Below are 25,741 nucleotides of genomic sequence, written 5' to 3'. Positions count from 1 at the left end.
GCTTATATGGATTCTTATGGATTTTGGGAATCCAATATAGTCGAGGTAGAACATTGTCATCATTTGATAGCTTGATGCCAAATGCATTCAAAACCGATGAATGATTATCAAATATTTCCTGTTTGGACAGGCTTGATGGACAGTAGGTGGTATTACTGTCACCTGAATTAATTTTCAGTTCATTCATCAAACACTGAATGCAGAATTGCTTGCAGACAAAAATGATGTTATTAGAAGCTTTGTCTGCAGGCACGACAACATATTTATCATGCAATGCATCTAGGCATTCACGTATGGTGGAGTCATCAAATGAAGATGTTGTCTTGATGACAGTATATGAAGAACGAAGACGTGATATACGTTTCTGAACTTTATCTCTGACAGTACGTAACCAGTCAGAGAGGCACTCAACGTCTTCATCTTCTACAGAGGCCCACTTCTTTGCATAAGTCTCGGCAGCATCCATAATGATTTTAAAATTATAGTTCCAGTTTATGGTTGGTGGCTCACGATATTTAGGGCCATACTGGAACAACTGCCGAAGTTTATATTCGTGACGATGTTTAGGTCACCAGTTATTACATGACCATACGGCTTGTAACAATGTACCGTCATATTTCACTCTCTTCAAAGGCGAATTGATACATCCCAGTGTCGCAATGTTACTGCCACAAAAGTAATGAGGGAAATCTTAATTGGACTTTAATGCACTGCTTTAAAATTGGGAAAAAATTATTCGAACTAAATAAATATTAGGGCACCGGAAGATCTGCAAGCTGTCGGTCAACAAGAATAGCGAAGGAAAGTTAAACCTTGCACGACTGATTTCTATGCTACTTTAATCGTCTTTTTGGTCATCAGTACAAAACACATAATTAAAACGAAATGTTAAGAAAATTCAGTATCATCAATTCCCTAGCTGCGGGGTATTTGTCTCCAATCACAGTCACTGTGTCTCATAGAGCGAGCTCCATAGCGTTCTCTGTACTTGCGGTCGTCACTCTTGACATGAATCACAGTCGTTTGGTTGGCTATTCAGCTCTGGGACTATTCGCCCCATAGACGAGTGTACAGAAGCGAGAAACAACCCTGTACACTCGTCTATGGGGCGAATAGTCCCAGAGCTGAATAGCCCACCGAGGGACTGTGCATGAATCTAGCGCGGAAAGTTACTCAGGTATACCATGGAGGTAATAGACGCCGACATGAGTACAAAGACGTGAGCTTTGTATAAAATTAGAATACGAATGATATTGGTTTATTTGTCTCGAATGAAAATTGCATACCTTCGATACGACCTCAGGTTCTCAAAATGTTATTTTCACTCCTCTGAATGAACAGCCCTACCCGGCGACACTGAACATTTTGTCACCGTTTCAGAAATACCGTCTGCATTTACAAAATTTTACCTTCCTCTCTTAAACACAAAAAGGGAAGTCGGGAAAACTATAAAGTGTAAACAGACCCTTTCGGCGTTATATGCCACAGAAAACAAGTGTAAATTTGTACTTTGAAGTTTGAGTTGACCTATTATGGGACCCTCCACCATGCCACCGGAGCACAGGCGTGATGTTTTCTGGGTAGTAAAGTGTAGTTCTACGTTTCGACGTTCCCTTCGTAGGCTACGGAAGAGAACGTCGAAACGTAGTAGAACTACACTTATAGAAACTACCCAGAAAACATCACGCCTGTGCACCGGAGTTTATTTGTCATGATGAAAACGGAAAACACTGAATGGATAAATAATGTTGAAAAAAGTCGTCTTGTGACGAAAACGAATGTCAATATAGAAATTAAACAACCGTGGAAAGCTATCATCCTTTCTGCGCATTGCCAATTGGTCACTTTTGAAGAGTTCACCGATTATTGTCCTGTACCGTCTCAGCTGCATGTGTTGTCAGTCAGGCTTGTATGTGCGATAGCGCCCTCTATGCAAGCTCTGTCATCTTTCATCGTAATGGCGTCGTATCAACATCGCGCCTACAGGGACGTTGGATATAACGACTTATGTCGGTGTGATTTTGGTTCATCGATAGGAAAACTTGAAACCATACATAACAGAGATAACAGAGGATATGCAGGTAACTTTTTAAAACATTATTTTGCACACACAACTGTTGATTCGCCATTCTCTACGAGTTGAGATGTGATGGGATCAGTTCTGTAATCAGTAAGCTTGCATTGCAGAACACACCTCTTGACAAAATGACTCAAATATTTCAGTACAAATTCTCCAAAACAACTCACTTTTGGTATATTTGTATCGAAGACATGAAGCGACAGCTATGTTAAATATTTCAGTTCAAAATTCTGTTTGGAAATGCAGAAAATAACCCCATATTGATTTGTTGACATGACTCATGTGTTGTGATGTTGACAAATCACCGTCGATTGTCATACACTTCTTGTCAAAGTTCCTCGATTTTTTCACTGAAAATGTGTCTGAAATTATTAAATTTCATCATGTTCAAACTCTAGAGAAGTAGCGACAACAACTTTGAATATTTTTGGCCCAGAATATCGGTTCTAAATGCGAGAAATAACCGATTATTAGTTTGGAGGGTGATGTAAACAGTGCAGGCCGATCGTTTCGTCACGCTTGAGTGACGATTAAAATTAGCGCGTCAAAACTTTTGAACAAATTTCAATATTTTGATGAAATTTAGACATTACACATCATCTTGGTGTTTCTGTCTACTTAGAAAATACATCGATTTCATTGCTGGACCATCCACTAACAGCAATTCTATCACCGTCGGCGGTCACTGCCATGTACTCAGGGTATCTCACTTGACGATGGAAAAGATGATCTATACAAGTTCTATCTTCACTCCAAATCGAAATCCTATCATTGTGGAGATCACAAACATAAACATGATCAGCGCCATCAACGGCAATGCTGTGTGGGTGGTACAGCTGACTATCGCCGTGACCGGGGTGACCGTATTGGTACAGGAAATTGAACTGAGCATCAAAACACTTGATGCAGTGATTCCCATTGTCAGACACTATGATGACATCCTTACTGTTGACAGCGACAAAGCGGGGGTACTGAATTAGTGTATGGCCGCTACCAAGACTACCAATTTGTCCAATGTAAGGTCCATCCTGGCTGTACTTCAGGACACAGTGACCTTTGACCTCTGTAACAATAACAAACCCCTTCACAAGAGCAATGCACCAGGGATCTGAGTCTGTAGGTAGGGTAATTATTCTGATAACTTTATTATTTTGATCACAAACAACTATTTGCACATTACTGTCATCAAGGATGAAGTAGAGGTTGTCCTGAGAGACAGCTATGGACCATGGCTTGAATGGCTTGGCAAACTGACCACTGAAACTGCCCAACTCCTTTTCACATGTGTAATCTTTGTTCAGTATGTATACAATATTGTTGTCTCTGTCACACACCAAAAGTTTATCATTGTGGAATGCCAGACCTCTTACAACTTTGAACTTGTGTCCTTGATGACCCTTCAGAGTTCTTCTTGACCAACGTTCTGAAAGGTCAAAGGTCAAAACAGGATCAGAACATTTACAGAAATACACTGACAACAGGCTGTACTGGAGCTCGTATATCTTGGAAGTTAAAACAGATATAGACACAAATGAAAGTAAAGTACAAAGTCAATTATTCAATCAAACTTTCTACTTTTTTCTTCATCATCCTATCTTACATTTTAGTACATTATTACCATGGCAACACAAGCGTTAATTTATCTGAAAGGTCATTTCCAAATGTTGTTCACAATATCTCAGCTTCTTTATATGTTTTTTCTATTAAATTTGACTCAGACATATTAGTGCAATAAAGGAACATTGTCCAATGTAGCTGATTGAGGGAAAGTCATGTTGCCATGGCAACATTTTGTAGATTTTGGTTCAAAAATTATTATTTTGGTATATCTTCTGAGTTTCTTTTGTTGAAATGAAAATTCTTTACAAAACCTTTTTTGATTATAGTAAACATTGAATTGTCAGTACATTGTGAATTCAAGAATCAAATATAATGACAAAATGCAGGTTTTTGTGTAAAAATGATGTTTCTGCAATTTTGCTGAATGAAACAAAGTTGCAACTTTCTACCTATAATAAATTCTGTCATTTTACAATGTTAATAACATCAGTGTGTGCGTAAATGTTGCACTCATTTTGTGAATGATTGCTGTTGTGCAACTTATCATTTGATAAATTTATTGATATGTTGTCATAGCAACACTTGTGGACCAAATGTTAAAATTTATAACTCAGTTATAATGTACTCTCTTTATTGGTAATGTTTATTTAAAATTCTCTGACAATAATCTACAAAAATTACACAAAGCACAGTGGTACTACGTATAATTAAATAATGCGGACAATGCTCTTTTTACACGTTTTTTTATTTATTGAATGATAATTTTTATTTTTTTCAAAGTTTTCATACAGCCTCAACTCATCATTAGACAGTTTTAAAAATATTGCTGTTATCATTAACCTATGATATCAAAATTTAAATGATGAAGTTTATTGATATATCAAGGCTTACAGGTACTGTAAAATCTTGCACTGTGTCAAATTGAAATAGCTAACCAAGTTGGTCACTCTTTTTAAGGAGAATGAATGTAAATTTCCTTTGTTTCATCCATTCAAAAAGTTACCATACATTGTATTGGCCATACACTTGAAACTGGTTTCTCTGTTTCCGTGTATTAGCTTTATCATAAATCTGTCAGACTGAAAGTCTGTAAGAACGTTTAATCTTTCTGGAAATTAACTCCTCCACAAAAGGTCATCATTAATTTCCCAGTTTATTCAAATTAATAAGAATAAATAGAAAATAAAAAGTTCATTCTCTGAAAATTGTCTCTGAATGTCTATACGATTGATTGCTAGAGTTTTGATGTCATTGTACAAATAATGTTGAATTATGGGTAATTTGCATCATACCATTGAAAAATTACTTAGAGTAATTTCAGAGGATATTTTTTGCTGACAACTTTATGTCTATTGGTACTAATGTTTCATTTTTCTATTGTAGGTCAATTTACATTCTGGTACAATGCAGTCATGTATGTAGAGTATTAGTGTGGGCCTTCTGGAACCTATTCAGCATTTTATGTAAGTTGATTTCAATTACTGGTAATATTTTATACTTACAACATGAACAATAATACCATTACATTGCTTCTGCTTTCTGCCTTTTCTACAGATTTATGCTGAATGTTAAACTATTTCCTTTCAAACTGGTATCTGTAGTGTCCATATGCTGACCTCATCGAAATACTGCTATGAATTATGGGTAATTTGCATCATACCCTTGAAAAATTACCTAGAGTAATTTCAGAGGATATTTTTTGCTGACAACTTGATGTCTATTACTTTAAATGTTACATACAATGGAGTCATCATGTATGTACAGTATCAGTGTGGGCCTTCTGGAATCTATTCAGCATTTTATGTAAGTTGATTTCAATTCACATTTCATTCTTTCAACATAAACAATAGTACCATTACATTAATAGATTATTTACACATTCATCCAGTAAAATACTTGATATACATTCTTGTATATTTATGTATATGAACGTATATGGAACGCAACATTAGATATACACTACGTATACCACTTACCGGTATGTGGTGTTCCATATACGTGTACCTTCATATACATAATTATATCGTACCAGTATATTGATGGTGTTAATACAGCTATCTGATTGGTCGAGACGTTAACAGACCTGTGGTATATTCATAATATACCACAGTTGGCACGTGCGCGACCTTTCAGCTTGAGCAAAAATCCTGTTTTGATGTTCCATGCCAGAATTTCAAAATACTGTTATGATACAATATTAGCAATAAGTCACACCCAGCAACTGTATACCACAAGATGTTGATCAGTTCACGACATATATGCACTCGCTATTGCTCAAGCATATATGTCATGAACTGATCAACATCTTGTGGTATACCATGGCTTGGTGTGTTTTATTGCTTAAATATACAGGAATATATCAAGTATTTTACCTGGTGATTGTTAGTGTTACATGTAAAGTAGTTTGTGCCTCGAAAATGAAAGACTTAAACTTTTGCTCAAAACCTTCCTCAAGCAAACTTTCAACCATTTCTTTCAAAATCAAGAATAAAATCCGGGGCCACTAAGCAAATTTTGGTACTAGGGAAACAAATTGCCCAATATTCAACAAGAATTGAAATTGAAAATCAGGATAATTCAATTTTTCCCATAGAGATAACTATGGGAAAAATTGAATTATCCTGATTTTTCTCAAAAGACAGCTGGTGGAAACTATACTCACTCCAAGAGCTTCAAAATAAGCCCCCACAAGTGGTAGGCCACAATAGAATAGTGAAATTTTGAGACATCAAATATTTTTCCCAAAGGCGCACTCTACATGATTAAACTATTTCCTTTCAAACTGGTATCTTTCAGTGTTAAAACCCCTATGTGCTGGCCTTATCACAGTAACGGTATGTGTCTACAAGTTGTGTTGATATCACTTCCTAGAATTAGGAAAGTGATGATATTTTATGGTTATTCAGATATTTCATGGTTAGTGCCTACCGGTACATGCTAGCATTCCATCACTTCCTAGAATTAGGAAAGTGATGATATTTTATGGTTATTCAGATATTTCATGGTTAGTGCCTACCGGTACATGCTAGCATTCCATCACTTCCTAGAATTAGGAAAGTGATGATATTTTATGGTTATTCAGATATTTCATGGTTAGTGCCTACCGGTACATGCTAGCATTCATCATGGTTAGCACAGGTTTATCTGTATTCAAACTCAGCACCACAACATTACTATATATCATTCTATAGTCAATGCAAATGGTAACTTAATACCCAAAGTAATATTTTAAATGTCAGACAAAGTCAGGCAGTACTGGATCAAGCTGGTTTTCAATTTCATGTGAAACTCTGTCTCTAGTATGATTCACATGTCATGCCATGTCTTTTTTAGCCAAATTGTCATTCGGAGAATATATTTCATGAAAAGATACAACTCTTTGCTTGATTACTTAAAGTGTATATCTCACTTATATGTATGTCTGAACTTAAAGCCGCACTTTTCAATCCCAGGTTTTCGCATTAGTGGAGTTCTCCTCCCAGTCAAACGCTTGGCCAGTACGATATTTGATTTCTATAACACTGATTGCACAAACTGATCTCAACCTTTTATCACATTTTGCTAATCCTGCAAACAGAGTTTATGCAAGCTATTGATTGACAGTCGGTTCAAATCGCCAACGGTCATTGATTCCCCACCGCAAACGCTCGAATTTCCTAAAAAATTGTCTTCCAGTCGCGTTAGACTTTGAATATAGCCACAGAGTTTGATCGGCAGCAACTTCGCGCTGACCGCTTGGCAGTCTGTCTGTCTTTTTGCGGCCGAGGAAAACTAAAAAGTGGCATTTTCTGGAGTGTGTACCCGCTTGTTGCCTATTTGGTGTCCACTTTACACAATGAACGCTGCCATACCTTGGCGTCCTTTTAAAGGGAGGCTCCGCCTTTAATTGAATTGCATAAATCAATATTCATTATTTCAAAAAATCAATAATGTTGTAGTGGCAACTATTTCTATGGTAGTGTATTTCACTGTTAAAGTTGTGAAAAATTCACCCTGTCAGGAAATGTCTTAGTTCATATTCGCCGCGTATTGGTCGCTGTGTAATTAGTATCGTGGTATAAGATTACGGCAATAAACCAGTGGAAAGAGATAAGGCACTCATGTCGGCAGAGAAGCAGGCAAGCGACTGTTATGTTAAGGAATCATTTAGGTCTGGTATTTGTTATTCTTGTCTTTGAGAACTTGCCGCTCGCAAGCAATATTGTGAGGTACTAGTGTAGTTTTAGAAAATAAAGTGTCTGATGTAAATTAGTAATTGAGTAAGGTATCATTTAATCTCATCGTCTACTTTCCGTTGAGCATCCCTGTATTTTGACAAAATGACTGACCAAGTTGGTATTGTCTTTAAGGAGAACAAATGCAAATTTCCTTTGTTACATACATTCAAAAAGTAGCCACACTTTGTGTCGGCAATAAAGCTGAAACTAGTTTCTCCAATTAAAAGTACGACGGTAATCATAAAGCTGTCTCCAAAAACATTTCAATCTTTCTTGAAATTGCCATCTTCTCCACAGTTGATCCAAAATACACAATGAAAATAAATGGGAGCCAAAAACTACATCATCAAAATTACTGAAAGTTGTCTCTTGCAGGATTACTAAGAGTTTTTGAAGTCATTGTACAAATCATGTTGAATTATGGGTAATATTAATTACTTTGCACTACGCAAGTGTTATTTCAGATAATATCCCTATTATCTCATATTTGATCTCTTTTGGTACATATATTCTTTTCATCTTAAGGTCAACTATACTTGTGGGTCATCTCACATAATACTTCCTATGTAAATCTGCAGAATTGAGCTCTTAATATATAAATTATAATTACAGTTCACAGGATACTACCTGGGGTAGTCCAGCATGTACAGCCTTGATTGGGCTCACAAGTCATGAATTTCTAGACTTCAAATTTTACTTTCTGTGTTACTAATGTACTAATGTACTAATGTACTGCAAAGTAACTTAGTTTTCAGCCTGACAAAGATGAGATTTAATACCTAGCAAATTTTACTAATACTTAGCGTACATGTGATCAACTTATAGATCACATGTTCACACATGTGATCCTATGTCCCATTGATGTCTGTCTGTCTGTACCGGTATGTCTGTCTGTCTGTATGTCTATGTTCCTGTTTGTCTGTTTGTCTGATGGCATGATAAAATTCAAGAACAGCAGATGGGATTTGAATGAAATCTTGTACATAGATTCTGTTTGGGAATGGCAAGAACTGATAAGTGTTTGGTGTGTGTAAGCTTGAATATTTTATGCTTATTTGTATTTATTAATGATTTAAAAAAAAATTGACATTGTATACCGGTACTTAGAGAATGGCAGCTTAAAATTTGATGAGAATTCCTACAAATGCTAATCACACAAGAATATATCAGCAAAGATATTAATGGTAGAGATGAAATTTAATTGTAAATTTGCATATTTGGTAAACTTTCAAAGTTTTCACCAAAGTTGACAAAACTTGCCATGTACATAACAGATACCATATCACCTTCATGAAGGTCATTTCATCATCTGAGATCAGCTAACTACTAACTTGCATATTTACAGTTAGGCAAAATTTCTCAAAATTGCTGTTGATGAGATAACGATACTTTATCAGTGAAAGAAGTTTGCATTTTCATGTCAGCTAATTTATAATTTGCATTTTCAAAGAATGAATTCCAAATTTGTCACATTAAACTGAAAGCACTTGACCAAAGCTGATGAAATTTGCTATGTCAACTGAATTTTTTAAAATAGGTAATTACTGGAGGGAATTATCCAAAGTTGACAACAGTTCTATGTAAATTGATGATAGTAGTGAAAACGCTGGGCATATTTGCCTCTGCTAATTTATAGTTTTCATATCGAATGGGCTTTTACAGTTTGGAAAATAAAGTTTGAAGGACATGGACCAATGGCATTACAATGAGAGTAGTCATTGCCAAAGAAATTTAGTATAATTTATATTTCAACTGATTATATATTTGTATAATTTTGTATACTTTATCTTTTTTTTGAGTTAATCTATGGTGAATTCTGTGCAAGCATGCCATACTCTTGGTATTTGCACTCATTACGGCTTGAGGTGTATTCTGTGGCCATCCCTTCTAGTACCATCCCTGCTAGTTCATCTACTGAGTTTGGGGGGGGGGAGGAGAAACGAATACCAGCCTTAGTGGATTACTCTTAGAGCAATTACCCAAAGTGTCTACCACTTTTAGTCTTGCCATGGGGTTCTGTTATTATACAACAAATGTTGAAACTGAAAACATGCCATGTTTTGTCGTCTGAAGTTTTGCAGTAAGATCTAGTTCCCACTTAATGTAATCAGGTTTGCTCATTGGTTAATTTTGCCCCCTCATCCTCAAATATATAAATTTATTAATATATGTGCGAGGTACACCAGCTTGTCATTTTGATAAGATATAAGTCGCACCAACAGTGGTAATATAGTAAATAGTACATACTAGTTAGCAATCAGAGGAAATTAATTCTGAAACAAAGAGTGTTTACAATTGACACTGTCGCTTACCAGATTTACTTCCAGTAGTTGCTGTACCACCAGACATCTTAGAGGACACTGAACCACTAGGCATCTCTTCACCACCAGTACTAACTGAACTCCTCTGTTCCTGTTTACTTTCAGGTATTGCTGTACTACCATCAGATTTCTCTTTACGTCCAAAGATACGCTTTGAGATCTTGCTGAAAATGCCACCAGAGTCTTTCTTCTCTGTGGATGGATAAGAAATACCTACATCAACAGTATGTTCTGTACTATGATTCTGAACACACAAAACTGATATTTATGAATGGGCTGAGAGTGAGTTGGGGAATTTCTTTTTCCAGTTAGTGTTAGACAGAAGTCCCCCTCCCCTCCCCAAGTGTAAGAAGTCTGGTCTGAGACCGTTGGTTTGTTGGAATATTTTCTTGTGTCTCTTTTATGCTTGCAAAATACAGTCAAATACAGTAATGCAATTTATTGTAAAAAAATTGGTATCAATGAACTCCTTTGATTTATATCACTCATTCACATCAACTGTTGTACTTAACATGTAACATAAAGTAAATTCTCATAGCTGTACCTTTATAATGTTACAAGCATAAACAGAGTTATGAGACTAATATTCTTAATCCAGCAATTCTGTCAGGGGGATTACTCAGAAAACCTCTTGAATGTCATAACAAATTGCAGTCCCAACTACTGCAATTGTGGATGAATGATCTTTTTCTCCTTCAATGATACTTTGCCAACTATGGTCTGTTCTCTGATCTTCAATAAATATAGCTCATTTCAGTTCCTCCATTGTACAAAATGTGTAGGCATTTATTGGAACTCTTTTATCAAAATTTTCAATCTAAGAATTTCCATATTATAAAATGACAACCAGTTGACTAACTTAATAATGATATTTTTCAATCGTGCATTTTCACTGGCTATCATAACACAATATCCAATGACATCTTTGTAAACTTCTGTACACTCAAATTTTTTAAATTAATCATGTGATGAAGACACATACAAGCATGCCGTACTCTGAGTATTTGCACAAGGGCTTGCAATGTATTCTGCAACCATCCCTGCTAGAGCACCTTTTGAAAGCTGGGACAGCAAAATACACCTCAAGCCTTACTGCATTAATCTGAGAGCAATTACCCTGAGTATAGATCACTTGCAGTCTTACAATAGGGTTTTGTTAATAATATAATAATAGTTAGAACTGAAAGCACATGCCATGTTTTGTCATCTGAAGTTCACTGGCTATCATAATACAATTGCTTCACTTTCATAGTCTAATCGATGGATATTACTTATCCATGGCAATAAAAAATACAAGAAAAAGTGTTACTCTTCTTACGCTCTTTTCCCATGGTAACTAGTCCTTCTTCATGGAAACTCCTTTCAACAAGACGAGGTTCAGGTGAAATTGTTGTGTCTTTTCTGATACCCTCTCCCAGCGTCTTTGGTTGTGTGGCTGTCTCCATCTCACTTCCCTCCCTGACAGTCATCTCAGGTTGTGTTGGTGTGGCTGTCTCCATCTCACTTCCCTCCCTGCCAGTCATCTCAGGTTGTGTTGGTGTGGCTGTCTCCATCTCACTTCCCTCCCTGCCAGTCATCTCAGGTTGTGTTGGTGTGGCTGTCTCCATCTCACTTCCCTCCCTGCCAGTCATCTCAGGTTGTGTTGGTGTGGCTGTCTCCATCTCACTTCCCTCCCTGCCAGTCATCTCAGGTTGTGTTGGTGTGGCTGTCTCCATCTCACTTCTGTCCCTGACAGTCATCTCAGGTTGTGTTGGTGTGGCTGTCTCCATCTCACTTCCATCCCTGCCAGTCATCTCAGGTTGTGTTGGTGTGGCTGTCTCCATCTCACTTCCCTCCCTGACAGTCATCTCAGGTTGTGTTGGTGTGACTGTCTCCATCTCACTTCCATCCCTGACAGTCATCTCAGGTTGTGTTGGTGTGGCTGTCTCCATCTCACTTCCATCCCTGCCAGTCATCTCAGGTTGTGTTGGTGTGGCTGTCTCCATCTCACTTCCATCCCTGACAGTCATCTCAGGTTGTGTTGGTGTGGCTGTCTCCATCTCACTTCCATCCCTGCCAGTCATCTCAGGTTGTGTTGGTGTGGCTGTCTCCATCTCACTTCCCTCCCTGGCAGTCATCTCAGGTTGTGTTGGTGTGGCTGTCTCCATCTCACTTCCCTCCCTGCCAGTCATCTCAGGTTGTGTTGGTGTGGCTGTCTCCATCTCACTTCCCTCCCTGACAGTCATCTCAGGTTGTGTTGGTGTGGCTGTCTCCATCTCACTTCCCTCCCTGACAGTCATCTCAGGTTGTGTTGGTGTGGCTGTCTCCATCTCACTTCCCTCCCTGCCAGTCATCTCAGGTTGTGTTGGTGTGGCTGTCTCCATCTCACTTCCCTCCCTGACAGTCATCTCAGGTTGTGTTGGTGTGGCTGTCTCCATCTCACTTCTCTCCCTGACAGTCATCTCAGGTTGTGTTGGTGTGGCTGTCTCCATCTCACTTCCCTCCCTGACAGTCATCTCAGGTTGTGTTGGTGTGGCTGTCTCCATCTCACTTCCCTCCCTGACAGTCATCTCAGGTTGTGTTGGTGTGGCTGTCTCCATCTCACTTCCCTCCCTGACAGTCATCTCAGGTTGTGTTGGTGTGGCTGTCTCCATCTCACTTCCCTCCCTGGCAGTCATCTCAGGTTGTGTTGGTGTGGCTGTCTCCATCTCACTTCTCTCCCTGCCAGTCATCTCAGGTTGTGTTGGTGTGGCTGTCTCCATCTCACTTCCCTCCCTGACAGTCATCTCAGGTTGTGTTGGTGTGGCTGTCTCCATCTCACTTCCCTCCCTGACAGTCTCTCAGGTTGTGTTGGTGTGGCTGTCTCCATCTCACTTCCTCCCTGACAGTCATCTCAGGTTGTGTTGGTGTGGCTGTCTCCATCTCACTTCCCTCCCTGACAGTCATCTCAGGTTGTGTTGGTGTGGCTGTCTCCATCGCACTTCCATCCTGACCAGTCATCTCAGGTTGTGTTGGTGTGGCTGTCTCCATCTCACTTCCCTCCTGACAGTCATCTCAGGTTGTGTTGGTGTGGCTGTCTCCATCTCACTTCCCTCCCTGCCAGTCATCTCAGGGTGTGTTGGTGTGGCTGTCTCCATCTCACTTCCCTCCTTGGCAGTCATCTCAGGTTGTGTTGGTGTGGCTGTCTCCATCTCACTTCTCTCCCTGCAGTCATCTCAGGTTGTGTTGGTGTGGCTGTCTCCATCTCACTTCCCTCCCTGACAGTCATCTCAGGTTGTGTTGGTGTGGCTGTCTCCATCTCACTTCCCTCCCTGACAGTCATCTCAGGTTGTGTTGGTGTGGCTGTCTCCATCTCACTTCCCTCCCTGACAGTCATCTCAGGTTGTGTTGGTGTGGCTGTCTCCATCTCACTTCCCTCCCTGACAGTCATCTCAGGTTGTGTTGGTGTGGCTGTCTCCATCTCACTTCCTCCCTGCCAGTCATCTCAGGTTGTGTTGGTGTGGCTGTCTCCATCTCACTTCCCTCCCTGACAGTCATCTCAGGTTGTGTTGGTGTGGCTGTCTCCATCTCACTTCCCTCCCTGACAGTCATCTCAGGTTGTGTTGGTGTGGCTGTCTCCATCTCACTTCCCTCCCTGACAGTCATCTCAGGTTGTGTTGGTGTGGCTGTCTCCATCTCACTTCCCTCCCTGACAGTCATCTCAGGTTTGTTGGTGTGGCTGTCTCCATCTCACTTCCTCCCTGCCAGTCATCTCAGGTTGTGTTGGTGTGGCTGTCTCCATCTCACTTCCCTCCCTGACAGTCATCTCAGGTTGTGTTGGTGTGGCTGTCTCCATCTCACTTCCCTCCCTGACAGTCATCTCAGGTTGTGTTGGTGTGGCTGTCTCCATCTCACTTCCCTCCCTGACAGTCATCTCAGGTTGTGTTGGTGTGGCTGTCTCCATCTCACTCCCTCCCTGACAGTCATCTCAGGTTGTGTTGGTGTGGCTGTCTCCATCTCACTTCCCTCCCGGCAGTCATCTCAGGTTGTGTTGGTGTGGCTGTCTCCATCTCACTTCCCTCCCTGACAGTCATCTCAGGTTGTGTTGGTGTGGCTGTCTCCATCTCACTTCCCTCCCTGACAGTCATCTCAGGTTGTGTTGGTGTGGCTGTTCCATCTCACTTCCCTCCCTGACAGTCATCTCAGGTTGTGTTGGTGTGGCTGTCTCCATCTCACTTCCCTCCCTGACAGTCATCTCAGGTTGTGTTGGTGTGGGCTGTCTCCATCTCACTTCCCTCCCTGCCAGTCATCTCAGGTTGTGTTGGTGTGGCTGTCTCCATCTCACTTCCCTCCCTGACAGTCATCTCAGGTTGTGTTGGTGTGGCTGTCTCCATCTCACTTCCCTCCCTGACAGTCATCTCAGGTTGTGTTGGTGTGGCTGTCTCCATCTCACTTCCCTCCCTGACAGTCATCTCAGGTTGTGTTGGTGTGGCTGTCTCCATCTCACTTCCCTCCCTGACAGTCATCTCAGGTTGTGTTGGTGTGGCTGTCTCCATCTCACTTCCCTCCCTGACAGTCATCTCAGGTTGTGTTGGTGTGGCTGTCTCCATCTCACTTCCCTCCCTGACAGTCATCTCAGGTTGTGTTGGTGTGGCTGTCTCCATCTCACTTCCCTCCCTGACAGTCATCTCAGGTTGTGTTGGTGTGGCTGTCTCCATCTCACTTCCCTCCCTGACAGTCATCTCAGGTTGTGTTGGTGTGGCTGTCTCCATCTCACTTCCCTCCCTGACAGTCATCTCAGGTTGTGTTGGTGTGGCTGTCTCCATCTCACTTCCCTCCCTGACAGTCATCTCAGGTTGTGTTGGTGTGGCTGTCTCCATCTCACTTCCCTCCCTGACAGTCGTCTCAGGTTGTGTTGGTGTGGCTGTCTCCATTTCACTTCCATCCCTGACAGTTGTTCTTTGCCGCAGTGTTTTGTCTTCCTTGTTGTCAGGTATTTTTGTTTTACTCTGAGCACCATCCGGTGTAGTGCTATCTGAAAATAGGATAAAAGAACAGAATTGATGTAAAAGTCTACAGTAAGTTTTGTCTGAATTTTAAAGAGCTAGTGTCTGCAACTTTTGATAATGTTATTTTTTGAACATTAATTGCAAGTTGTTGTTCTACACGTACTGACCAAAACATGTTGAAACACCCACTGCACCAAGCTATTTTGCTTGTCAACACAGCATCTACTCATGTGAGATTTACGTTCAATGTTACATATTTGAATCCTATTAATGGCTAGAATAGGAATTTGCAGTTAAAATACAAAACAAAAATAGTCAGAAGAAAATCATGCAAGTGTTTTTGACAAGATGATAATTGGTGCTGCCTTTCATATATACCAGTATGTACATTACAAGGAAAGCAGCTTTCATTGATTCTGTAGCAATGTTTATTTATCATTATTATGGGAAAGCAACGAATGGAAGTTGTTCATTTTTGCCAGGAGGTCACAAAGAGGATCTTTTTAGTCCCCGCGGACGAAGTCCGGCGGGGACTTATAGATTGGGTCCCGTCCGTGTGTCCGTCCGTCCGTCCGTCCGTCCGTCCGTCCGTCCGTCCGTCCGTCATCAACAGTTTCTCAGACACTGCTAAACTAATTTTGTTCAAACTTGGCACAAAGGTATAGCACTATGACCTACAGATGCACATCGATTTATTTTGTGATACGATCCAATATGGGCGCAAGGCGGCCATTTTATTGCGATTTTTCATGTCTTTGGACCATAACTCAGACATACTTAAGCACATTCTGCTCAAACTTGGCACAAAGGCATAACATTATGGCTTTCATATCCATGTCAAATTATTTCGCGATATGTTTCAATATGGGCGCGTGGCGGCCATTTTGTTGCGATTTTTCATGTCTTTGGACCATAACTCAGACATCCTTGAACAGATTCTGTTCAAACTTGCCACAAAGGTATAACACTATGGCCTACATATGCATGTCAAATTATTTTGTGATACAATCCAATATGGCCACGAGGCGGCCATTTTGTTTGCGATTTTTCGTGTCTTTGAACCATAACTCAAAGATCCTTGAACCGATTCTGTTCAAACTTGACACAAAGGCATAACACTATGTCCTACATATGCAGGTCAAATTATATTGCGATACGATCCAATATGGGCGTGAGGCGGCCATTTTGTTGCGATTTTTCATGTCTTTGAACCATAACTCAGACATCCTTGAACCGATTCTGTTCAAATGTGGCACAAAAGCAAAACATTATGTCCGTCATATGGACACCAATTTACTTCGTGATATGATCCAATATGGCCGACAGGCGGCCATTTTTTTGCGATTTTTCATGTCTTTGAACCATAACTCAAACATCCTTGAACCGATTTGGTTCAAACTTGGCACAAAGGCAAAGCACAATGGCATACATATGCATGTATCAATTAAGCTTGCGATAGGATCCAATATGGCTGCAGAACTGCCATTTTGCGGCTGACTCGCAGCGTGTTTGCAAGGTTATATCTGATTGGTCGATTGTCACTATTCACAGCAACTTAGGGAGTTTATTTGTATTATTTCATTATAACGGTAAGATTCTGCCAACCAATTGGATAACAGCTTCGAAATCGCTGCGAGTCGGCCCCCATTTTGTTGGAATTTTGCATGTCTTTGAATCGTAATTCAAATTGCGCTTACTATTTTCGAAACACCTGACATCACTTCTGGTCTTTTGGCCAGAGGTCCATATATCTTTCTTTCATGAATTTGACTTTGTTTGTACCGTCTATTTACTGTCTGTTCTGTGCTGTTTGTGTCTATGTTTACAACTATTGCCTTACAAATTTTGACCTAGTGTTATTGGATTATGGATTGGTATGATTGCGATTATTCAAAGGTCATTACACCCATTTTGTCCAAACTTGGCACAAAGATCAAGCACTATGGCACACATATACATGTCAATTTACCTTCGTGACACATGTTCCAATATGGCTGCCAGATTGTCATTTTTTTTCCAATATCGCTGTCAGATGGTTGGTAATTCTTTAACCAATGTTGTTGAGACTTGGTACAAGATAAAGTACAATGGCATACATGTGCATGTCTACTAATTTTGTGCTATGATCCATATGGTCAATAGACAGCCATTTGATTAAAATTTTGGAGTGAATTTTTTTATGTCTTGAAACATAAACATAGGTCACTGTCCCTCGATGGACTGATTTTGTTCAAACGTGATACGAAGATAAAATACTATGGCTGCATTCCTGTGCACATTAATTTGTTTCATTATATGATCCGAAATGGCTGATTACAACAACATACCCGATCCCATACCATTTCAAAAATTCCACCAAACATGTGTATAGTATGTGCCATCATGACACTGGAGGCAGTAAGGGCATCGTTATGTGTGATGTAATCAAAAGTTCCTTGAGGGTCATTACCGGCAGAGAGGAGTCATTTATTGAATGTTCCTCAGATTACTTTATTATGCAAGTCACATGCCTGATGTACCCGTTGCATCAATGTCATTCCACAGCTACCTAGACCACAGCTACCTAGACACCAAAGATTATAACAAAATGGACAAGCGGGGACTGTGTCATCAACGATGACTTGTTTATGTAATGTCTGACATGTTTGAAGTCATTCATCAACATTATTTCATTCATTTAGTTTTATTGAAATATTCCATGTATTCTTGTTGTCATAAAAAGGTAAAACAAGAATGACTTTGCCGTTTAAAGCTGGTTATCTAAATAGAAAATACCTTAAGTTTCTTTTAGTAAGATGTTAATTTTATGTAGATTAACGCTGGCTTTCACTGACTAAAATTATCAAGACATACACTTGTATGACACTATGTTGAAGTAATGCTGGATAAATCTTGGTCTGAAAGCTGCAGACTTTACTCCATGTTCTTTCAGTCAGTATCTTAAATAAGAATTCACTTATAGCATTACGATTGATTATTCCCAATTCAAAACATCATAACCAATCAGTACTTTTATTGTGTTCTTCTCATCAATAGTAGGACAGACTAAAAAGGCCTTACCTTTTATTCCTTCCTCCTCTTCGGAATATTGACTTCCAACTTTCATTTTAGCCATTCCTTGTAGTTCCAACTCAGACTGTATCTCTTCCAGAGCTGACAGTTTTGCCTTAAGATCACTGATGATCTTTTCCTTCTCTTCCAGTTCAGATGAAAGTTTAGACTCAATGCCAACACGTTTGGACAGTTCTTTTTCAGTTATGTCTATTGTCTGAGTTAATTTTCTGATGTGTTCTACCAAAGTAGCCTTTTCCTGTTTAGCTTCATCTAGTTGATGCTTTAAAACTGACTTTTGAAGATCTACCGTATTTCAGAATCTTTCTCACTTATTTGTGCTAGCAGCTGCTTAACTATGTACTCTGTGAGTTGGACCTGGCTAATTTGACATGGAAGTAAACTTCTAGCAAGTAAACTGACATTTTCATCTGATACTGGTAGAGTTTGAACTTTAGTGCCGTCTCTGATGAGTTGTACCTCCATTTCTATAATGAAAAAAAAAATTTAGTTATTAAGACCATAATAATCAAGATTGTTATCTTCAAGACAGAAAAAGACAAACTAACTGATCTGACTGAAGGCTGTCCTTTGCTAGTGACTGCATTTCATGACAGGTGAAAATAATACATACTCCCTTACACAGTATTAAAACACAAATTGTAATGTAATGTCTTTCAAAAAAGATACCATTGACATTGTTGCATAAACCAAACAAAATCTCTTCTTGATGTTGAAAATGAAATAACCTCTGTACAAAGCCAGCATGTACTTTCCTGTTAATGCAGTTTTGCAAACATACTGTCTGTTTCAATCACTGAGCTGTTAATTTTCATGTTTAACAGTTTCATAATCACACTTATGGCTACATTTGAAGTCATTAAAATTGCTTTCTACACTCATGAAACAATTCAAATTATAAAATGATGACAGACATGAAGACAGTTGTGACATAATACACAAATTTGCATATTGTGACGCACATTATTTCTATGTAAAACTGAAAAATGCCACAGATCTCTCCCATAATTCAGATCATACACCTCCAGAAGCCAACAACATGCAACATTGACCTGTCTCTATGAAACATTTGGTGCCAGCTGTCACTTAAGGTAGTAGAAATAATGTGTTAATGCAGACCTGAACGTAAGTCACCAAGTAATGTTTAAGTAGAATTTTACATTTGCCAGGAATGTTCGTAAGTGGTTTAATGTTGACGTTATTTTCTTGGATTAATTGTAATATCAGTAATTGTTACCTTGAGTATCCATGTCCTGAGTTGGTGCATCAGTCAAGAAATACCTTGTAACACCCAGTAGTGCTAAGACATCCTGTCTACAGGATAGGATATGTTGAACTGTGTCTGTATTTGTTGTCAGTACTTGCAGCATATCACACTGCCTTCCTTTCAGTCTGATACACTTCTCAGCTTTGAACATTGTCTGTACACTAGTCTCAGTGGATGACTTCATTTCCAGTGCTGGGTCAATCTCAAGTAGCAACAACTTTGATGGATCCTTTTCTGCATCAAAAATTATTTACATGAAAATTATAAAAGTTATAACTAGTTTGAAAGTGATATAATTGCATTCCTCTTGATTTTATATTTTGCTGGATGTGAAAAGAAAATGTATTATTTTTGCTCTTAGTGGAAACCTTAATGTTTGGTAATGAAATCTGCTCTCTGCATATAGATTAAATTACAAGCTAGTCATGTCATGTTTGATGTCTGATATTGATGATAAAATATTTAGTTTCAATTATTTTCAGTTTAAAAGTTCCCAGTATATGGAAGAAGTATTAAGAAATCATTTGCATGCATGGTTCTTGACTTAAAACTTTTCACTTCTTTAATAGGTATCACCAAATTGTAACTTTTCTTGTGTAATGTAACTCTTTGTAATGGGGGTCGGAGGCTTTGAATCTATGCAAAATAAACAAGGTATCATTGCTTTATTCTGTCAAAGTTTAAACCTATCAAGTTAGTACATACCCTGTTAAGATCATCCACAGAATTGTCTGTGACATTTTCTTCAACATAACGAGTTTCCTCAGCCTTCTAAAACATAGAGATTCCCTCATTATGGTACATTTGCCAAATGAAAACTTTTCCACTCATACTTGTTATTAATGATATTGTAATTCATAATTTCACCTCCTTTATTGTCAAAACTGATGTTCCATCATAGACCAAATGGGCCCACCTACATTGGTATCTGTTATTAGTGATTCGTGTTCAGGTGGTGAAGTCGAGTATATTTATTTGTTTGTTTGATCCCTGGGATTTAATTTTGTAAATTACTGTTAGTAAATTTCTTTTCACCGTATAGCCAATAAAACACTCATAAAAAGCTGAAATGAACTCCCTTATGTGTTTGCATTTGCACAGATTTCTACTAGTAATATTTTGAATTCACCAAGGGTTGATCAAAGCCATCATGTGTTGCTGTATGTTTCATTACATTTTGAAACAAGTAACAACATCTATTCTAAGTCTACCATCACAGTGTCACATGACAGATATGGTTATACTGTGAGTTCAAATTTAATCAAGAATTACATATATTTAATGGCTGTCATTGCAGACTATCTCTATCTCTTAACATATAATGACATGAAATGATATTTTGCACACCTTTGAACTGTGTGTGCACTTTATCATCACTGTCTTCTGGCAGGACATCATAGATTTTCATGGGTTGAATTCCACCACCATCTCCTGCAGCAAAATGTATAGCAATATTATGATACAATATAAAGTTATATTCACTAGTTTCATAGCAGTGCAGAAATTGATCTAATAATTTGTCTTGCCAGATTACATGATGTATATAAGGGATATCATGACTCCGCTAATTGTGCCATCCGCAAAATTAGAAGGCATACTACACTCAGTGTGACAGTTTTCGGACACGGTAGTGAATTTCGCCCAAAGTCGTTTCGTAAATGACCAGCAATACGAAATTTATCACCATACCTTTCGAACTTTATTGTGTTTATCCTGAAACTCAGTTGACACGACGGGAGTGGTATTTCGGGTTCAAAGTTGCCAAAGTTTTGACCCCATGTTGAGGGCGTAGTAATCGGACTGCAATCCCAGAAATCGACATCGTGTTTGGGATGTGATTACGAGCTCAGTATTGATAATTTGAAACTTCAAACCACCGATTTTTAATTTCGATGTGTTAAGAAAACTGTATATAAGAATGATGATAATTAGTTGTGTTTAATCCATGGACGACTCAACTATATTTCGACGTGTATAGCGCTTAGATATCGGACACGGGCTGTCTTTGTGTGTGTTGCTTTCGGCACATTGTATCGTACGGTGTGGCTAACTTCGCTAAAGTTTGTTCAGTGAGTATCACTTATAATTGTTTCCATTGCATATTTTGTTTGTATTAGAATCGCACATGCATTATTTAATAAAATTAGCGAGTACATTTCATCGTATGGAATTATTTACCTGTCAAGTTTTTACGCGGTAAGTCACTTACTACGTTTACACAATTATGCTAAATATTGTCTGTCCGAAAACTTGTACACTTGTTACGTTCATTAAATGTATTTTTTCTCAAAGTTTTGCGTTAAAAACTACATGCAATCGTAGCGAACAATGGAAAGAATATTTTCAACATCATTATTCGCCCCCACATTCAAAATTCAATGCTAAATCAGGACTTTAGTGAAAATTTCAGTTACTTTGACCTGACGGCAGTATGTTGATAGTATCTATCATCGACGCGGAGTCAGACGACAATTTGTGACCGCCGGTCGTAGGGAACTCAATAGCTTCTACCAAAAAAACTATCGAACACGGGACAACAGTGTCACCTGACTTAATATGAGTCACATGACCTGTAAAACGCTATCGATACGGAGCGAAGTGAGTGTAACTACCGCATGTCACTAAATGTCCGAAAACTGAGGTCGTCCGAAAACTGTCACACTGAGGTATCATTCGGAGTTGAATAGGTCATTGTTGTGAATAATTAATGAAATCTTTTCCCAATAGTCTTAAGTCTTTATTTATTTATTTATGAATTCAATTTAAATTTGTCAAAGTAAAAAATGAGGTAGTTGAATGACAAAGTAAGGGTTGAGTTCAGAGAAAAAACAAACAATGATACACCCAATACTGTAACAATCATACCGTAATAACTTTCCTTGAAACCATACACAATTATTTCAGAATTACAAAACACTCTGTTAAATCCTCAAAACTTACGATTGATGAAGAAGAGCTCAACTTCCTTGAACCTGTCTGGGTTGTATGTTGCCTTCAACTTCAGTTTGATTCCAACTTCTGCAGCAATGTCTCTCATTTCATCTGTTATCAGTAGTGGTTCAAATGCTTTGGCCAGACTTCCACATCTACAAGTCTGCTTTACTCTGTAGAGATTATAAAGAGTTAGTAAACTAAGTATGATACCCAAGGACTTTTCTGTCAAGCTTTTGGCATCCACCTCATCACCAAGTATCTTCTTGCAAAGTTTCGTTACATCTCCACTGCCATCTTCATTAGCCACTACCTCTTCTACTTTACGTTTCTGTGCCTTTTTACAGTCTCTCCATGCAGCCTTCACTTTTGCCATCTTTTTCTGTCTCTGTTTCGCAGGAAGGGCTTTAAATACTTCTTCTAGCTCTTTTAGAAGTTTGTCATATACACACTCATCTAAACCTACATGTACATCAAGAGAGTCTGTGAAAGTGAAGTAATGAAAACATTAGAGCATCATGGGACAAAAATAAACAGGGTCTCAAAGATTCTGTAACACACATAGCTTTAGCTGCTGATCATTGATTACACTCATGATATCGGATATTGAAAGTGTTTATCATGAAATGGTGTAAACAATACCACTAAATATATGAAGTCTTATCAATTGTGAAAAAGAAATTAAATTTACTTCCAGATGTACATGGTGTATGATAATTAAAAAGTCAAATGAGATCGATGTAAATGCAGAAACTTGAATGACCAGAATACCTTTATCATCTTGCCCAACTTCATTATCTTTACTCTCTTCTCCAGATCGTTGCTGAACACTTGTAGTTATCATGGACGTAAACCTAGCATAGCTTTCTGATATGACTTTACTCTCCAGTAAGTCTGTCTTCAGTTTCTTTGCTTGTTTAAAAGCCAGAGCTGTGTCTGCCAGATGTTTTAATATCTTCTCTGATAGGTTCTGTGCAGGACTTCTTACAACAGCATTATCTGCATGTTCCTTAAAGTATTTCATGATGAAGCAAGCTATATGGGAGTCCTCATAGACAGCTGTTGGTAAACCAGATACCATTGCTTCTAATCCATAAAAGCTATAATCAATGTACCATGGTGCAGGCAGACAGAGGTGAGACTGTTGTAGAGATCTGAGCAGAGCTTTAACTGAATGTCCAGGATGAAGTGTAGGCTTGATATAAGGACACTGCATTTTATCAGATAGAAGCTTTTCAGTAGTCTTGTCTGCTTGTTGATTTACACCCTGTATCTTCCATTGAGGAGTACTTGTGTAATTGGCCTTCCTTAGGTTAGCTGCAGTACCAATGGCAGCTGCCATGACATCACATCTTTCTAGGGCTTGTTGTGTATCAATCTGACCACATGTCAGTATGTGGTGTTGTTGAATTCCCCTTCTTTAGGATCCTTCCCAACTGACAGCTGACAGGTCTTGGGAGAATCTCTTCATGTGGAATCTCTGACAAGTATTTACCATTGACCTCAGCCCTGTACGCATTCTGAAAGTACTGATGGATCTTAGGTCCAATGGAAAATATCAGGTCTGCTTTACTTGCCATTGTCAGCATCTTTTCTTCAAAGTCTTGCAAACTCTTAATAGTCTGCAGACAGTTATGTTCTGGGCAGACATGATTGATGAGAACTAACTTTGCACCAGGAAAGAGTTTTGCTCTGATATCAGCTGCTGCAAGACCTGTTGTTTGACCATAACCAATCACATACTGGATATTTTCCAATTCTCTCAGGTCTGGGTAGTATTTTGATGATGTGTCAACCTCTTCAATGCAGGAAGTTCATCTTCAGGATCAGCTAATTCCTTTATTTGTGCTGGAATCAGGATAACACTACAGCTCTCTGCATCTGTCTTCTGGTCATCACTGATTTTGACGTCAAGTACAGTAGAGTAGGCTTTCAGATCTTCTCCTGCCTTGGCCTTCCTTTCACAGAAATCTTCGACAAGATATCTGTGAAATCCTGTCAGTCCCAGCTCATCTTTGTTCCAGGAATTTGCAACAAATAATGCTGCAGGTTTGGAACTGAGTAGATGAAGTTTGGCATTTTTGAAGAGACTTTCATGTATTGCAGATGCAGCGCTGTGTGTCTTTGCAGACAACCCAACCACATGTGTGATATCTTCTAATTTTGCAAGTGCCACATAGTATTTTTCATGGTGTAAAAGCCAATTGATTGCAGGTGGATCTTCAGCTGGATTAGACCATTTAGGTCTGGTAGCAGGGATAAAGTAACTTTGTGCCATGCTGCATCTTCCTTGTGTTCTTCACTCAGTTCATCATCAAGGACAGTGCAATGAATTGCTGACAACTCAGCTGGTGTCTTCTTCAGTGTCTTTTCACAGAAATCACTGATCAGCTGCCAGGTTGTTGAACCTTTAGTATCTTTGTTCCATGATGTTGATACAGCAGTGCTTTCATAGTTGCCTTTGTTTGTCACAGGTAGTATTGTATACACATACACCATACAACTAATCAAAATCAAAATATCAGTGTTTCACAGGATTTTTTTCCACTGATTAAGCAAGCACTCATTGAATGTATGACTTGACTTGTTTGTACAAGAAGAAACCTGTATCAAAAGAGAAAACAAGGAAATCATTTTCAGAATCCTTCAATTTGCACTGTGTACATCAACGGATCTGTATTTCATAAAATTAATCACAGATTAAGGCTGTCATTGAATATAGAAAAGAAAAAAATCACTTGATTGCAAAAAAAACCTGTATCAAAAGAAAAAAAAATAATTTAAGTAATTATTTTCAAAATTCTTTGAATTTTGAGGAATAGTATGTAAGTTGCTTTCAGTATCTTTGATTTGCTAAGTTTAGACTGGATGCTATCACAAAACACTTCTGCAAAGTGATATTTGAGTTCTCAAAAGCAACCTAAGGCAGTTAAGGTTGACTTAGTCTGGTTGAAAATGAAGATATGGCGATGTTTTGCACCGCATTTAGAAAATCAACCTGATAGGCTCCTGCAAAGCATAGGATTTTAATGCAATTTTCTATGGTCGTTAGATTGATGTTCTGTACTGAGGAGACTATCAGTGAAGAACAGCAAAGAAGCATAAAAGAAAACATCATCTCTACAAGTCATTGTAATCAGATTGAGGTGACATGTACATTCCTTCAAATTTTAGAATGAAAACTGTTCAATTTTTTTTCGGGCTTACAGATTGTGTAAACATATTTACTGATAAAATAAACTGATTATTATGCTTTGTAGGATATCAAATTAACCTTTGATCTCTGTGGAATGATTGTTATTTTGGAGGGTCAATATTAGACATAT

General features: G+C 38.6%; 2 protein-coding genes across 2 annotated transcripts; both read right to left on the bottom strand.

Moving 5' to 3' along the window:
• Positions 1-2,694: 2,694 nt before the first annotated feature.
• On the bottom strand, positions 2,695-12,983 carry LOC139146313 (mucin-22-like). The gene is made up of 3 exons (XM_070717723.1): positions 11,497-12,983; positions 10,170-10,370; positions 2,695-3,503 (listed from the first exon to the last, which is right to left on the bottom strand). The coding sequence occupies exons 1-3, from the start codon at positions 12,971-12,973 to the stop codon at positions 2,695-2,697; spliced, it is 2,487 nt and encodes an 828-aa protein (XP_070573824.1). The 5' UTR covers positions 12,974-12,983.
• A 5,228-nt stretch (positions 12,984-18,211) lies between these two features.
• On the bottom strand, positions 18,212-25,019 carry LOC139148130 (uncharacterized). The gene is made up of 5 exons (XM_070719471.1): positions 23,187-25,019; positions 22,425-22,898; positions 20,832-20,915; positions 19,455-19,718; positions 18,212-18,684 (listed from the first exon to the last, which is right to left on the bottom strand). The coding sequence occupies exons 1-5, from the start codon at positions 23,755-23,757 to the stop codon at positions 18,503-18,505; spliced, it is 1,575 nt and encodes a 524-aa protein (XP_070575572.1). The 5' UTR covers positions 23,758-25,019; the 3' UTR covers positions 18,212-18,502.
• Positions 25,020-25,741: the final 722 nt, after the last annotated feature.

Source organism: Ptychodera flava, chromosome 1 (genome assembly GCF_041260155.1).
Source record: "Ptychodera flava strain L36383 chromosome 1, AS_Pfla_20210202, whole genome shotgun sequence".
Taxonomy (NCBI): domain Eukaryota; kingdom Metazoa; phylum Hemichordata; class Enteropneusta; family Ptychoderidae; genus Ptychodera; species Ptychodera flava.
The sequence above is the reverse complement of the archived record's forward strand: the minus strand, read 5'-3'. Positions and strand labels throughout refer to the sequence as shown.

Bases quoted from the DNA above. Each gene is read 5' to 3' on its own strand.
- LOC139146313 (XM_070717723.1), bottom strand. From the start codon at position 12,973: ATGGAGACAGCCACACCAACACAACCTGAGATGACTGTCAGGGAGGGA. The intron at 10,371-11,496 runs GTAAGAAGAGTA...ATCCATCCACAG, and splicing joins AGTTACCATGGGAAAAGAGC to AGAAGAAAGACTCTGGTGGC. The intron at 3,504-10,169 runs GTAAGCGACAGT...TTGACCTTTCAG, and splicing joins AACTACTGGAAGTAAATCTG to AACGTTGGTCAAGAAGAACT.
- LOC139148130 (XM_070719471.1), bottom strand. From the start codon at position 23,757: ATGGCAGCTGCCATTGGTACTGCAGCTAACCTAAGGAAGGCCAATTAC. The intron at 20,916-22,424 runs GTAAGTTTTGAG...ATTTTGCTGCAG, and splicing joins TGAGCTCTTCTTCATCAATC to GAGATGGTGGTGGAATTCAA. The intron at 19,719-20,831 runs GTGTGCAAAATA...TTTTTGATGCAG, and splicing joins AGTGCACACACAGTTCAAAG to AAAAGGATCCATCAAAGTTG.